This window comes from Habropoda laboriosa, unplaced genomic scaffold (genome assembly GCF_001263275.1).
Source record: "Habropoda laboriosa isolate 0110345459 unplaced genomic scaffold, ASM126327v1 scaffold822, whole genome shotgun sequence".
Taxonomy (NCBI): domain Eukaryota; kingdom Metazoa; phylum Arthropoda; class Insecta; order Hymenoptera; family Apidae; genus Habropoda; species Habropoda laboriosa.
This window is the reverse complement of record NW_017100914.1, coordinates 42,503-57,777: the sequence shown is the minus strand read 5'-3', so window position 1 is coordinate 57,777 and position 15,275 is coordinate 42,503. Positions and strand designations below refer to the sequence as shown.

The window sequence follows — 15,275 nt, the reverse complement described above, 5'->3', positions numbered from 1 at the left end:
ACGTATAATACCAATTTTCTTCCAAGTAAAATTCTAAATGGTGTGAAATAAAGAAAAGATTAAAAGAACATGGGGAACGGTTAAAAGTACTCGAAGATACAGAGAAAGAGTGGAAAGAAGCTATTTGTATAGCGGGGCAATTACGATTAATTAAATTCACGCCGAGTAAGGGGTGAAACGTGTCCTTGGCAATATTACCGTCAACGCGGCGCAATTATGAATCGTCGTAACAGATAATTATGGTAATACCTGATTACGAATTAGCGGTAACGTAACGTGAATTTATGTAATTATTACAGTAATGAATCTGCTGGCCAGCATGACTAACGGAACGGATTTCCCGCGGCGGACATGACAAATACGTAAATCTGTATCACGATAATTACTGTAATCAAGCAAGCCTGTTCCAGCGTATTGACGGCGGGCCAGAATGCAAGACCGCGAGAAGCCGTTTCCAAAATTTCATCGGTGCGAAACACGTGCGGCCACACGTATCAGGCGTATATCTTCCGGACTGCGCACACGTTCCCCCGGCGTGTGAAATTTTACGCAATAAAGTACAGCGAATTAGAATGTTCGCAGTTTGCTCTTTGAAAGGGAGATTAACAAAGGGGGATTCTGTCAGATTAAATTTCATTCTCCTACAGTTTCCCGGGATGCGACGCGACGCGTACCAGTCGAATTTTCCGTCCGCTGGGTAAAATCAACGAGACTCGTTGCCATTCCCGGATTTTCTATTTATTTCACTGTTATAGTTCTAATCCAATATTTGAATAATTCGAATTTTACGCGACACTGGCGCTATTCGATTTCAAAATTGAGGTTTCATAGAGCTAACTTTCCGTGGTTTTCCGATCGATCAAATGTTATTTCGCGTTTCAATATACGCCACGTTGAGAGGATTTTCGAGAACGTCGATTTTCAACGTGTTACGTTCCAATGTTTACCAGAACTTGTCTCACTCGTCCGTTTTTTCGACCTGAAGTCTCCCGCAAAATTTTGTAAACGTCAGTTTATGGGAAACAGGGAATTGTACGTTGTTGCATTCTTTGCAACGTTTTACAGGGAGAATAATTTACATTGTGCAGTATTTTTGGTTTGTAATGATGTATATGTATATAATAATGTGAATATTTGGCAAGAAAATCGTCAAAGATTGAAGACGACATGAAAAAGAGCTGTTGAAGACATTTTGATACCGAAATGAAGAATTTTTATATGAACGCTATTGATAAATTCTAAAAAATTGAAAGCTTATTCACTCCGAATAACTGTTGAATACTAAATTAATAAGAAAATAAATGTATTTCAACGAAAGCTCGATAAAATGAAAGAAAAGGGGAATCAAGATATTCTACAAACGAGGAAAATCATTCAATTGATGATAAAATTGCACAAATTTTTATATATAGTTCAAAAGGGCATGTGACAAGGGTCAGGAAGATGTAATTTAAAAATGCTATCGACAATTGGTTCAGGAGCTGGCTCTATTTTTGCGAAAAACTGTCAGCGACTACCAAATAGGAACTTTCGTTACTTTAACTGTAAAAATATTATAAGAATACAAAAGGCATCTCTTCATCGAAAAATATGTTCGATGGCAACGGGTTGACATCAAGTCACCATTACATATTTTCTTCTGCGAAGACACCCCTCTTCAGGTTCGTTACAATTTTCAGTAGCACCTCTAAACTATATTTTCGTGAACCAAACGATGCCCTCCTTCGAGTAACGTCTTCGAGTCACAACCATAAAAGTCTCATTATCGAAACCAGTGCTGCTCAAAAACTCAACCTATTCTCATGAAAAAAAGAAAAAATTATCTTGTACACGAACCAACAGCAAAATAGAAGAAATGTCCTAAGACCTGTGCAACATATCGACATGAACTGTGATTTCAGCGAAACAGCAAATGACAATCGGGTGATTCTTTCGCGACAACAGCCAGCCACCCCCTGAACCACCCTTTATCCGCATTTCTCGCGGGGAAACCACTCTTCTCCCGTGAATTTCTCCGCGCACGTACACGCCGTGCGCTCTTCCCCCTTCTCGCGTACTTCTGCCACTTGCCCTCTCCGGTTTTTCCCTCTTGCCGCCACCGTCGCGTCTCCTGCAAGGCGCGATGCTTTTTTTCTTCAGCTCCCGGGGTGCTTCAGCCACGGCGCAACGCAGTCTGTTGGTGATTAGTGTGCTCATTACGCCTGACGCTAATGATGCTTGCATCGCCAGACAAAAGCTGCGACAACCGAGCATACGAGTTGCTAGCTGCCGCGACGTCTCTCATTCTTTCGCCCTTTCTCTCCTCCTCCTTCTCACTCTCTCTCTCTCTCTCTCTCTGTATCCGTCTGTCCCCGTGCGCCTGTTTCCTTTCTTCCCACACCTCCTTTTCCCCCCTTTTGTCGGAGAAACGCGAAGCTTCGCACGCGGATGAAGCCTCCGAACGAACTACACCGTGCAACGCCAGCTTTTCAGCGTCACGCTGGCGTCGTGACGCGCGAGGACGCTTCCCTTAGACGTCAGAAACGACGCCCACGCGACTACGCGAGCTTGATATCGTACTTGACCTGGAGTTACGATCTTTTGGTCAAATTTTCAAAGTTACAACAGAGATGGTAGAATCTCGTCGAGTTTACGTCCTTGAAAAGTTGAGAAAGTGGGTTCTCTGTCAACCTAAACGAGTTGGCGTTCTCGAATGTTACACTTTTGCGCTATCGTTCGATATCACGAAGACGATGGTATCTCGGTTGTTTCACCGGACGCGTGCGGAAAATATGTGTAACGGAAGGAGAACGTTTCGGAGGTTCGCGCCGAGTGGAAAATAAACGAAACGCGGCGGGTGCGTTCTCGCGTGAAGTAAGGATTTTAATAAACGTGTATAACTGGTAAAGTTAATTGCGCCCCCGGTATAAAGGTGAACTCGCAACGATCTCAAATTACGCTTTTCGAATAACAATTTTCAGCCCCGGGGGAACACAACGAAAGAAAACGGATGAATGAAGAACACGCGTGTGAAGTGTTGCGAGGCCTCTGGGCCGTGTTCGAGGAAATTAATAGAACAGTGGTTCGATTATACGAACTAATTAGAGAGGATATGAATGGAGGCGGAACAAAGCGGCGACGCTTTAGAGCGTGACACATTTTCATTTTGCACAAGCAACATTTTAATTGCGACGCTCTGAAGCGCAATTAGGATAATGTTTTTAATTTTTCGGCTGGAAATTTCTTGTGCCACTGCGCTGAAACGGTAAGCATTTTCAATGAAAGGACTCTTTGACAATAGAATTTTAATCGTTATCGAATACGCTACTACTCCCTTCCCCCCCCCCTGCCCTCCTCTCCTCCAGTTTTGTGTTAATTTTTAAATTATTCTTTCATAGAAATTTCCACGGGAAATTGTCGTTAGCGTGACAATTATACGACGATTGCACGTCGCACAATTACGGAATTGTCGCGAATATATTTCTCCCCCCGCGACGGCTCGACGAAGAAAATTTTCATAAGCGATATTATATCGCTCTTTCAACGTTCTCCGGGGAAATGCAAAATCTAGTTTTTTTGAAAAAACCCATGATCAAATGGCAAAGTATAATTGCTATAACAATTATTCCATCCGTTTAATAATTAAAAAACTAACAACTTTCTTAGAAGTTAAATTTGTAAAATTAGTAAGAGAACATTGTGGAATAGTATTCCTTTCGAACATAGAAAACCAAGATATCTATCCCTGTATATGTACGAAGTGACCTTCAAAGTCCACGAAAATCTCAGAATCGATCAAGAACCTCTCCGCCAAAAACCGGACCAGTTCACAAAGAAACTGTCTCCAGGGAGAAGTGATCTCTCTTCCCTAGAGGGCAGAACGGGGTACCGAAACACGAGGAAATTAATAAATTGCTCAAACTTAAGTCGACCCCCTAAGTGCTGGAATAAAGGACCTTCATAAATTTCATTCCGCGCGCCCCAACGCCTACGCTCTGCCTGTTCCCTTCATCCCCGAAGAATGAACGCTCTCGCCTGAACGCGTGATCCTCCTCCGGAACGTGCGAGAACGATTCAGCTAAAAAAAATCCAGCAAAAACAAGAAAAAACCCCGGAAAATTAGTCGAAACTTGCGAGGTAGAAACGATCGTCGAACGAGCCTCCGCGAGAAAAAAAAGAAAAAGATAGAAGGGGGTAATCGCTTTACACGAGTACCGCTTAAATCTTCAGTTACTTTCCTTCCAGTTCGCAATTAAATTCTCTCGCGGAGGTACACCGCCTAAAAACGGCGGAATAAGAACAGCCAACAAATTGCTTCCCCTCTCCGCGACGATAATGTTTTCGGAGCACACCGGTCGTAGACGCCGGAAAATCGCATCGAGGTGGAACGGGCGAAACACGGGTGAAAAGTGTAGGGTGGGACGGGGCGAGAAAGAGGCGAGGCACACCGTCCAAAAATGTTAATGGTAAAATCGATACGAGGCTAGGCGTCTCGCGGAGCAATTAAACCGCGAACCGGCCACGATAATAGCGGATTTATTGCGGGCCATTGGCAACCGACAGATACCCTCGTTACACCTCCTCACCCTTGCAAAGGTGGCAATTTTTTCGCGAATAACCTCCCTCGATTGTTTCCGCGGAATAAATCCGCGTGGTAAGGTCATCGTTGGACGAGCCACACAAATGCTACGCGTCCGTGTGATTCTCGCCTTATCGAGACTGCCTTAATTGCGTTTCTACCGTGATAAAAAATGGATCGTGAATCGGACAGCGGCGCGTAGAGACCGCGCTATCAACGGCAGGCGAACCAGAGCAAACCGGGGGTTCGTTCACGGCCTCTGTAGGTTGGTGTCGGACGATGCCGGAATGAATAGCAACGTGAAACAAAAGCACCGGGTTACAAATGGCGTGTATTCGCGACGGCATTGTTTTAAATGGCTGTCAGACGCCCGGAATTTATCCCGTTTTGCTACGTGACAAGCGCCATTAAATTTATTTATTCATCCACGCAGGCGCGTCGTCCGGCACATTCGAGAAATCCCGCTCTGTCCCCGGAACCGCCACCTCGGCCGGACTGTGTTCTACAGGTGAGATAGGGGAGAGGGCCGCGTTCAACAATTATTAGCGATTCATGTAAATGGCCCGCCGAGCGAATGTTGTATGTATGCCACGTTACGCGAGCTTCGTGCTTTCTTTCTGTGTTAAACAGAGGCTGATTCGTCGTTTCGTGTTGTTCTTGGAGGAACGCGATTTGTATTTAGACGGTTTTACGAGGAAGAGAAGTTTTAATGTTTTAGTGTGCGTACTTTTTTAGGAGGAAACTGGGGAGTAGTGAAGAAGTATTTCGAGCAAATTCAATTCTTCTTGAATAACGAAGAATAACGAAGTTTACAGTTCACCGTTTTTCACCGTGAGAAAGTGAAAGTAAGGAAATATTGACAGGCGGAAAGGAGATTAAACGGCAATTTTTTGTAACGTGTAAACACCGCGATGAACGTCTACGAAGAAGGAGAGATAAGGTGGAGGAATAGGAAAGGGGAGAACAAAGGAGGGAACGAAAGCGCGATAAGCAGAAACGTAAACCATCTCTCGGGCTTTCGCCGTCGTGTCTGACCAACAAAGTCTCCTACCACTGGCATCTCCTCTTCTCCAAACAGCCCGGATGTTGCAGAAAACAGCGGCGCAACCCGAGGTAGAAGGAATCTTCAACCTGGCGTGCAACGAGCAATTATAAACCCGACACTGTTCGAGCAAACGAAGCGATCGCACGGCTATAAGTAAACGCAATACATTACGACGGAAGTCGAAGTTTCTCTCTCGACTGGAGGCCGGTGCCCGATAAAACGAAGCAATCTTCGTGCCTCCAATCGACCAATCTCGATGACGTAATTGTCTTTTCAGCGAGCTTAGGGAAGCGAAGGGTAAACTTCCCGGAGGCTTCGTCGGCCTGGCAGAGCCCTTCATCGATAAACGATCGCTCGGAAGCGAAGTTCGCTTTGCGGCCTGGAATTAAACGAGCTCGTCGAGGCGATAGTTCGAAGGAGGAAGGAGGTATGAGAAAAAAACGACGAGGAGAACGGAAGATGGGAAAGAAAAGGAGGAACGAGGTGGAAAGAAAGAGAGTGAAGGAACGAGAATGGGGAGAGAGAAAAAAAAGGAAGGGACTGACCGACCAATCCCACAACGCGTTAATTCTTAATTTCTTAATTTCAAGTCGACCGTTAAGCACCGCGTCAAAGAGGTCTCCGGTCTGCTGCACCACCTACACAGCTCTCTCCTGGTCTTCTAGACCTCTTCTTCCGCGCCTTCTCACTCTCTCTCTCTCCTCTTCCCCATTCGTGGCTGTCGAACGAAGGATGTCGGAAGTTGAAAGCGAGCGCAATTAAGCCGTGCCTCTTTGGGGATCCCCATTCATTTTTCAAGTAACGTCGTCGAATACCCTCATCTAAGTTTTAAATCGCGCGACTTTCGACGTGCAACGAAGCCGAAGTCGTCGCTTCCAAAGAGGTTACGATTTACGTCCGACGAGATTTGCATCGGTCGCGTGAATAACACGCTGGCTAATTACGCGGGCGGCCGGGCGTCATGCAGCCCTCCGCTGATTGTCGCCCCGTATAAAAATTCATGAAAGTGGGCATCGATGAAACACGGTGCTCGTTAATTTTTTTTCTCTCTTTCTCTCTCTCTCTCTCTCCGCGGTTCGGAACCGTTGACTTCGTTGGTTCGTTATCGCGAGTCTCGTTCTACGTGTCGCCGTACCTCACATTGGAAAAAGTTCGATTCTCCTTGGTATGATTAGCATTATCGATTGCTAAGGAAGAAACGACGAAGGGAAACTAGGAAATGTATATTCTTTGTGTGTGAGAGAGAGAGAGAAATGGAGTGCTGCAGAAGTATCGATCGTGTAGAGATTGTAACCTTTTGTTTTTCGAGAAGCGTAACGTATAGTGGTATCGAATGAATTTCCCATTTAAACGCGAAAAATGCATTACGCTCGATATAAGACGGTAGTAATCCGTGAAAAACGCGGTTGTTCCTTTCAACCGATCGACAGGATGGATTTATGGGGCAAAATCCTTGATAAGGTTTACGTCCTCGATGGTATCTGTGTTTGCTATCGACCTTGGCTGACGATACACACGGCTCCCTTCGCGTGAAGGAACTCTATGATACAAATAAATGTAATGCAGTTACTGGAAATATCATCACTCGGGACAACTCATAGTTCCGCCGTTTCGCGGATAAGAATTTATTTCTCTTCCTCTACCTATTTCTCCGGTTTCGCCCCTTTCTTCCTTCGTTTCGACCACTTTACGGAATGGTTAGAAACGAGGTTAAGAAATGAAAGGCACTACAACGTTCGTCGAGCCATGATAGAAACTCTGATAGGGCTTGATACGCAATTTAGTAAAAATCTGAGATTTCGCGACAATAAAATTCACGGACCGAAGTAACGACCAAGTTACTTCTATCCTTTTTGCAAGAAATATAGGTGAATTTAATCGAAGCATTACTATGTCTAAAAAAAATTTTGTAATTTGGATTAAACATTCGATCAATTTTCAATTAACACAAAATTTTCATTTCAATGCCGAATACAGAGATTTGTCCTTTTCTTCCGACCTCGAAGAAAAATTTCATCGAAGCATTACCATGTTGTGATAAAGAAACATACTTTTTAAAAATTTCCAAATTTTGTAATTTCCCAATATATGGATTAAACATTCGATCAATTTTCAATTAACTCAAAATTCTCATTTCAATATCGAATACAAAGAAATCGTTCCTTTCTTCGAATCTGAAGGGAAAATTTTCCAAGTAACCAACTGAATCGCGAAGAAATAGCACGGTAACATTTCGCTTACGATTTCCAGCGGTATATCGGTGTATCGCGAAGAAGCTGAATATAACAAATTTACCAGCAATACCATTAGCTTTATCAGTCAACTCATACCGCGGCTATTTCATCTACAGAGATCTCGGGCTCGCCCTTCTTCGCCGCACGCCAGTCGACGCGGGATATCGAGGGTTGCGGAGAACTGACCTGAAACGGCCAGCAAACGATATAAGGATATGGTCTACTATGTTGGATCTGGTCTACAGTTGGTATGTTTGCGATCCAAGCATGGACGCGGTTGTTTGTACAGCCGTACACGATCGACGTGGCGAATTTGCGACTGTATGTACATTGTTCGCGTCTGGGTATTGGTGAACCAACTGGGGTAAGACTTGGAGATTTGAATCGATGATACTTTAGTTAAATAATAAGGAATTCCGCGAAGAAATCGTAACTTTTGTAAAGTACAAGTTGTGGGAGTAAAGTATGATTAAGTTTGGGGAATAAATTTTGTTTTATGTTTTTCAAAGTGTTATGCTTGTCCCTATTTGCATGCAAAAGGTGAACATTGTCAACTGAGCGAAAGGAGTGCAAGCTGAATTTTGCATCATGATAATGTAACTCCCTCACATTCAGCCTTTCTAGAGAAAGAGTTTTTAAATTCAAAATCGATTTGAACGTTGGAGCACCCTTCCTATTCGACTGATTTGTCTCCTCCTGACTTTCTTTTATTTCCTCGAGTAAAGGGAGTGATGAAAAGAACGCGTTTTCAGTCAGTTTCTGAAATTCAAAGTAATGTAACTGGAGTATTAAAATAGATGTCACGATCGATAGATTCGACGCTGGAATACGTGTGTGGATTCTCGAAAGGATTACTTTCAAATCAATGTCCTAACGTTTGTTCAATTTTCTAAATAAATTGTATTCTCGAACCTCGTATACATGAAATTTAATGAAAAGACAGTTACGTAGGTAATTTGCAAAAAAGACTATCTTGAATTCTATGTCCTCACGTCTGTTTAATTTCCAAAATAAATCATCTCAAAACAGTACTTTCCCCTCTCATACAAGAAACATAACGAAAAAGCAGTTACCTTGATAATATAATTAGTAATATTAAACAGCACTAGGATCACAAAGAGATTACTTTGAAACCGATATCGTCACGTCTACTTAATTTCCAAAACAAATCATTCTCAAAACAGTACTTTCCCACCTCACACACAAGAAACATAATGAAATAGCAATTACCTGCATAATTTTCAAAAAAGACTATCTTGAATTCTATGTCCTCACGTCTGTTTAATTTCCAAAATAAATCATCTCAAAACAGTACTTTCCCCTCTCATACAAGAAACATAACGAAAAAGCAGTTACCTTGATAATATAATTAGTAATATTAAACAGCACTAGGATCACAAAGAGATTACTTTGAAACCGATATCGTCACGTCTATTTAATTTCCAAAACAAATCATTCTCAAAACAGTACTTTCCCCTCTCATACAAGAAACATATTGAAAAAGCAGTTACCTTGATAATATAATTAGTAATATTAAACAGCACAAGGATCACAAAGAGATTACTTTGAAACCGATATCGTCACGTCTATTTAATTTCCAAAACAAATCATTCTCAAAACAGTACTTTACCACCTCACATACACGAAACGCAGTACTTTCCCACCTCACATACACGAAACGTAATGAAATAGCAGTTACCTAGATAATTTGCAATATTAAACAGCACTTGAGATCGATATCCTCACGTCTGTTTAATCTCCAAAACAGTACTTTCCCCTCTCAAACACACGAAACACAACGAAATAGCAGTTACCTAGCTAATCAGCAATACCGAGCATCTCTAAGTTCACTGAACCACGTAATAACTTAAAATAAATAGTTCCTCATGCTTCACACACCACCCAAGTATTTCCCAAAAGCTCCATTTACCCGGTGCACACGTTTTTACCGTTGTCTATTTGCAACCCCATGATCATACACACGAATGAACCCCGGGTCGGTGTGTGCCTGAACGCGATGTGCGGCCCCGATGATCGTATCTCCGTATGTGGGTCAGACACACAAGGGAGAGACGAGCTGGAGCGGCTGCGAGCAGGAAACTCTGCATTCGGAACCGGACGAGACTTTCAACGGCGGCGAACGAAAAGAGAGAAGGTTGAAAAAGGGAGAGACCGCCTCGCCTCGCCGCGCCGCGCCGTGCTGCCACGGTATGGGATGAGTCAAGAGGCTAGGCCGGAGATAGTGCCTCGCTCTGATATCTCAAATCCATTTCTGGCTCGTGCCACCCAACTGCGGACAACCGTCGACCCCGACGATCTTCCCTAGTTTTTTTCCTCCCTCGCTGCGTGTTTCTGCCGCGTTTCAAACCGTGTGCCTCGACCTCCTACCTCTACCTACCTACACGCACAAATCTCTCCCCACACTCCCCCGCGCGCGAGCGACGACGACACTTTGGAGAAACGTCGACCGAGAAACGAAACCTTTGTTGCGTTTCAAGCTGGGGATTTTTCACGTGGAATCTGAACGTCGGTTGATCGCATTTCTCTACCCGACAGACGAAAGTGTATTTCCGCGGAATAGCGGTTTCGAGTGGTTTCCGCGTACGCTTTGAAGCGAACTTTTCTGTTCGAAAGTGTTCACGATGTTTCAGTGGTAAAAATTGCGCAGACGGCTCAAACGTGAAGTGTAACGATGAGCGTAAAGTTTGGAACGCTGCTTTTTTTCTTTCTTTTTCTTTTGTTTCTTCTCTGTTATCGATTTTTCGAGACACGATTATGCAAACGACGTTCACGAGAGTAAAATCTTTAATAATACCTTGAAGTCCGTTGGTTTATTAACGGAACGAAGGAATGGACTCTTTTTCGGACGATTGCGGTATATTACGTACTTCAGCGGTCGCCCTGCTTTATTCCCGCCGAGATAACCCATTCAATTTTTACGACAATCTACATTGTTTCACTTGTACGCGTTTTTCTTTCTTTTTTCTTTTTATGAACCTTTTTAGCGATACGATGTATATTCGGCTTCTTTTAAATTCCATTCGAGTCATTTTGCATTTAAAAACATCTTATGCTTTGAATAAAAGTGATAATTATGTATTAAAGAAGGCACGAAGAGAAATTGCGAAATCAGTAAAAATATTCAAATAGTAACTCTTTTCCAAAATATAATATTTCAAAAAATTGATCCAACTTCACTTCAAAAAAATCTAATAAATGTAAACAAAAGTAATAATTATACACTTAAGGAAGTATTAAGTGAAATTCCGAATTTACTAAAAATTTTCAAATAATAATTCTTTTTCCCAAAATGCAATATTTCAAAAATTGATCCAACAACTTCCCCTTAAAAAAATCTAATAAATGTAAACAAAAGTAATTAGTACATACTCAAGGATGTATTAAGAGAAATTCCGAATTCACTAAAAATAATCGAATAATTACATTTCCTTCCGAAATATAATATTTCAAAAAATTATCCAAAAATTTCACATTAAAAAAATCTCATAAATGTAAATAAAAGTGATAATCATATACTAAGGCGAGTATGAAGAGAAATCGCGAAATCAGTAAAAATATCCAAATAATAATTTGTTTTTCCAAAATATAATATTTCAAAAAATTATCCAGCACCGTCACTTTAAAAAATTTAATAAATGCAAATAAAAATAACAATGATATTCTTGAGGAAGTATTAAGACAATTTCCAAATTCGCTAAAACTAATCGAATAATTATACTTCCTTCTAAAACTAATCCCACGATTCACAGTAAACCCATAAATACTCCCCAAGTAATTGTACACTTAAGAGCAGAAGCTCCTAAAAATTCTAAGCATATCGTTGAACGCAAACGATCGTAAAGATCTCTCGGGTGCCAGACAACTATTTCTCTCTTACGACACTTTCGAAAGCATCTGCACGTTCGTCCACTACGTCAATTTTATCCCCTCCTCCTCCGCCCCATCACACCGGCTACGGATGGAAGATCGTGGAAGAGATGGGAAAAAGGCAAATCGTAGTCGTTATTACCAATTACCAAACCGTTAATTCTATTTACGTTATCGCCAGAACGTGAAACGATTTCGGGCGACTGCCACCGGCCCATAAATCACGCTCAAGCACCATTATCTGTCTCATACACCGAGGCCGATGAATCGCGACGGCTATTATCGAGGCGATAGAAGCCAGAGAAGTTCGCACAATAACGCGTAATGGTCCGCGCAGTCTCGCCAGAGGTCGATAAAGGCTAATTAGCAGAAATCCTCGTCTCAGGTGGTCCTCCTACCGATTCCTAATCACTTAACCGGGGCGACAAGAGGGGCGTCTCGAGAGCGTACCGGAAGTTAAACGCGACAGGGAGGATTTTAACGCGGCGAATATGATACCGCGGGCAACGTGGCTCGAGCTGCCAAAATTTCTGATTGGCTCTCGACAGACTACAGTTACCGCCGTATTTACCAACGATTCAACCGTGAGATACGCCACGCTGAATATTGAGATTGCTCGTTTGTCGTATTTGGGATCGTAGGCGAATTATGACGGGTGATAAAGGAGAGATAACTTTGTGGTTTCTGATTGCGCGAACCGTCGCGGGAACTGTAAATTTCACGATTAATGCTGGAACTGATGAAATAGGGAATTTGTGGCTTTCTTGGTGAAAATGTGATTGAAATTTTTGAGTGGTATTTTGGTAATCTGTAATGTCTCTTAGAGGTAGAGTCGAGCATTGTTCGAGTGAAATTTTGAAAAAATTTTCGAACGAAGTTTTGTACGGCAAATCTTCGAATAAAATTAAGTTATTCGAAAATAACGAATAATCGATGAAATTAGAAGAAGTACTATGTAGGTCGTCAATGGTCCACTGTTATATTAAATGAAGTTTCCCTTAAAATTTCTACCCTATATGTAAAACGATGTACCTTATTAGTGATGCTTCTTCTTCGTAGAGTTATTTCGAATAATAAATAAAGTCTCAGGATTTACCTGTGACCAACAAATAATTTTTCTTCGAATAAAATCGTTATTCCTCGTTCACGAATAAATCCCAAGGCTTTATTCGTTATTTAAAATAAACTTTGCCCAACTCTGCTTATGAACAACCATCGAAACCAAATTATTAAAAAAAAAGGAGGATGTTCCAAAATTCTACACAAAAATTGTCACCAAACAACGTGAATTGATAGATCATAGAAAAATGTCTGGAATAAAAATTCATCAAATCCACATTATGAATTGTCACCAAACAACGAGAATTCATAGACCATAGAAAAACGCCTGAAATAAAGATTCATCGAATCCTCGTTACTCATCCAAAGGCTCCATTTAAACCGTAAACAGTATTCCAGTGCGCAAATGAGTGAATTAAACGACGAACGATCGCGAAGTTAGAGCAACGAAACCAGACACACAGAGAGCCATCAGAATCGCTGAAACGATAAACGTCGCGAATCGCGCGAGCGTGGGCTGATCCTGTTCGCGATTGGCCCTGTCAAATTTCGCGTTCCGGTCGGATTAGAGGAGCGCACAGGAAATAAGCAAAACGCTGAATCGTATCGACCATGTGTCGCTCGGTATGTTGGCGTTGTTCGGTGAAAATAATGATTGGGACGGTTTCGCGACAATGATCACCGGCGTACTGTCTAGCTGATCCGTGACGAGAAAAGCGCGGCAGGCAATGGCCGATGATTTTGGCCAGCGAGACCAGTTCTGACACGCAACCAACTGTCAGTGATATACGGCCACGGTGTCGAATGTTTGTCACCGTGAGTTTCGCGGCTGCGTGAGTCGTTAACGTGCTAGCTTAATGTCATTAATCAGCATACGTTACGGTACGTGTACTCACCGGGCCGAATTGTTCGAAGTAGTTTTTCACGTCTTCCAGCGTCGTCGGTGCCGATAGTCCACCGACGAATATCTTCTTTGTCCTCGTCACCATCTGTGAACAGCAAAGAAATCGTGGACGTTAGTATAAGGACGTCGTGAACGTGCGAAAATATCTAAATATTCGGTGCCTTTTTTGAAAAAATCATGAAAACTTTGTAGACTCAAAATTGTCATACTTTTTGAGAGAGGTGAGTCGTCAGTTGCTCAATGGAAATATGAAATATGATGTAAATACGAGTAAATATGAAAATGTCGTTCAAAGTAATGATCATTTTGAACATTAAAATTGTGTTTGAGTTTTGGTAAATCGACATTTATGTTTGTGAAAGAAGGCACTGAATTAATTTGCACACCTAATGTATCATCGACGAAGCTTGAAATTGACTTTTAGGGAAAAATTTCATTTTAGAGTAAAAATTTTGTATTTGCTTCCATTGTTTGGCAAACATTAAGATTATGCACAGTCTACACTGATTTTCCTGAATCTAGATCTGCAGGTGTACCTTGCTATGTTCACCTGTCGAGATGATTTTCTTTTCGTCTAGATTCCCGAAACTTCAAGAAATATTGATTGATGTTCTTTTTTCAAACTAATCTATGAGGTAGAAGAACCTCAATATTGAGATTGAATTTTTAACGTTGAATACATTTTTTAGAAGTAAAAGTATAATTAAAATGATTCCAGGACCAAGTTAGTATCTCTTGGGTAACCGAAAATATTGAAAGCGAAACAATATGTCAGCTTATTTACATTCGATTTTATTTCACAAAATTTCGCACGATTTAATTTTTCACGCCAGCCAATAAATTGCGCTAAATGTAAAAAGAAATCTGCGATACAGTGGCACAAACTGTGCGATTTGATGTGAAATGACTCGTACACAGACGCACGCCTGCCTGTTCTTGTTTCCCAAAACTGTACGAGTGGTAATTCTGGCTATAGAGGCTGAAGAAACTAGAATAAACCTATTTCGGTAGTATAGAGCTGGCGATGCTCGTCTCTCGTGTGACCCGAACCACCCATTAACGAATTTAGTAACGACATATTATCGATTGCACCGAACCCAGTTGGAACTGCGATAATTTCGTCGAGAAATTTCGATTTTCCGTATTACGGTTATTTATTGAAATTTGTCCGCAGGAACAATGGAATTAGATTGTCGGTGACACTCAGAACGGCGAAGCTTTGTAAACGTGAAATCCGAATTTCTGGACACGTATAGATAGTTTTCACAAACAGCTATTGATCGACACACGTATATTTACGTCAACGTGGGGCCGAACACAGAGAGGACCGGGGAATCGTACGTGTCCATGTTTGGCATGAAAAATGGAACGTACCGGAAGCAGAAACGATATTTATTTCCTTCGCGAAAACGCATCGAAACTCGTTATCATATTTTCAATAAATTTTGTTAACCGAGCGACAAAATAAATTTTATTAAAAGTGCTTTTCCACCCGAAGCAACCGTGCGAAATGATAAATACCCACGAGTATTCGACGAAGATTATACGCGACAGCAATTATCGTCAGAGAAAATAATTTCACTTTGT

General features: G+C 41.8%; 1 protein-coding gene across 1 annotated transcript in view; it reads right to left on the bottom strand.

Moving 5' to 3' along the window:
- Positions 1–15,275, bottom strand: part of LOC108577544 (RNA-binding protein Musashi homolog Rbp6-like) — a 326,939-nt gene that overhangs the window by 287,525 nt on the left and 24,139 nt on the right. Inside the window, 1 exon segment of the mRNA XM_017940722.1 lies at positions 13,681–13,773. Coding sequence (XP_017796211.1) covers positions 13,681–13,773 — 93 coding nt within the window.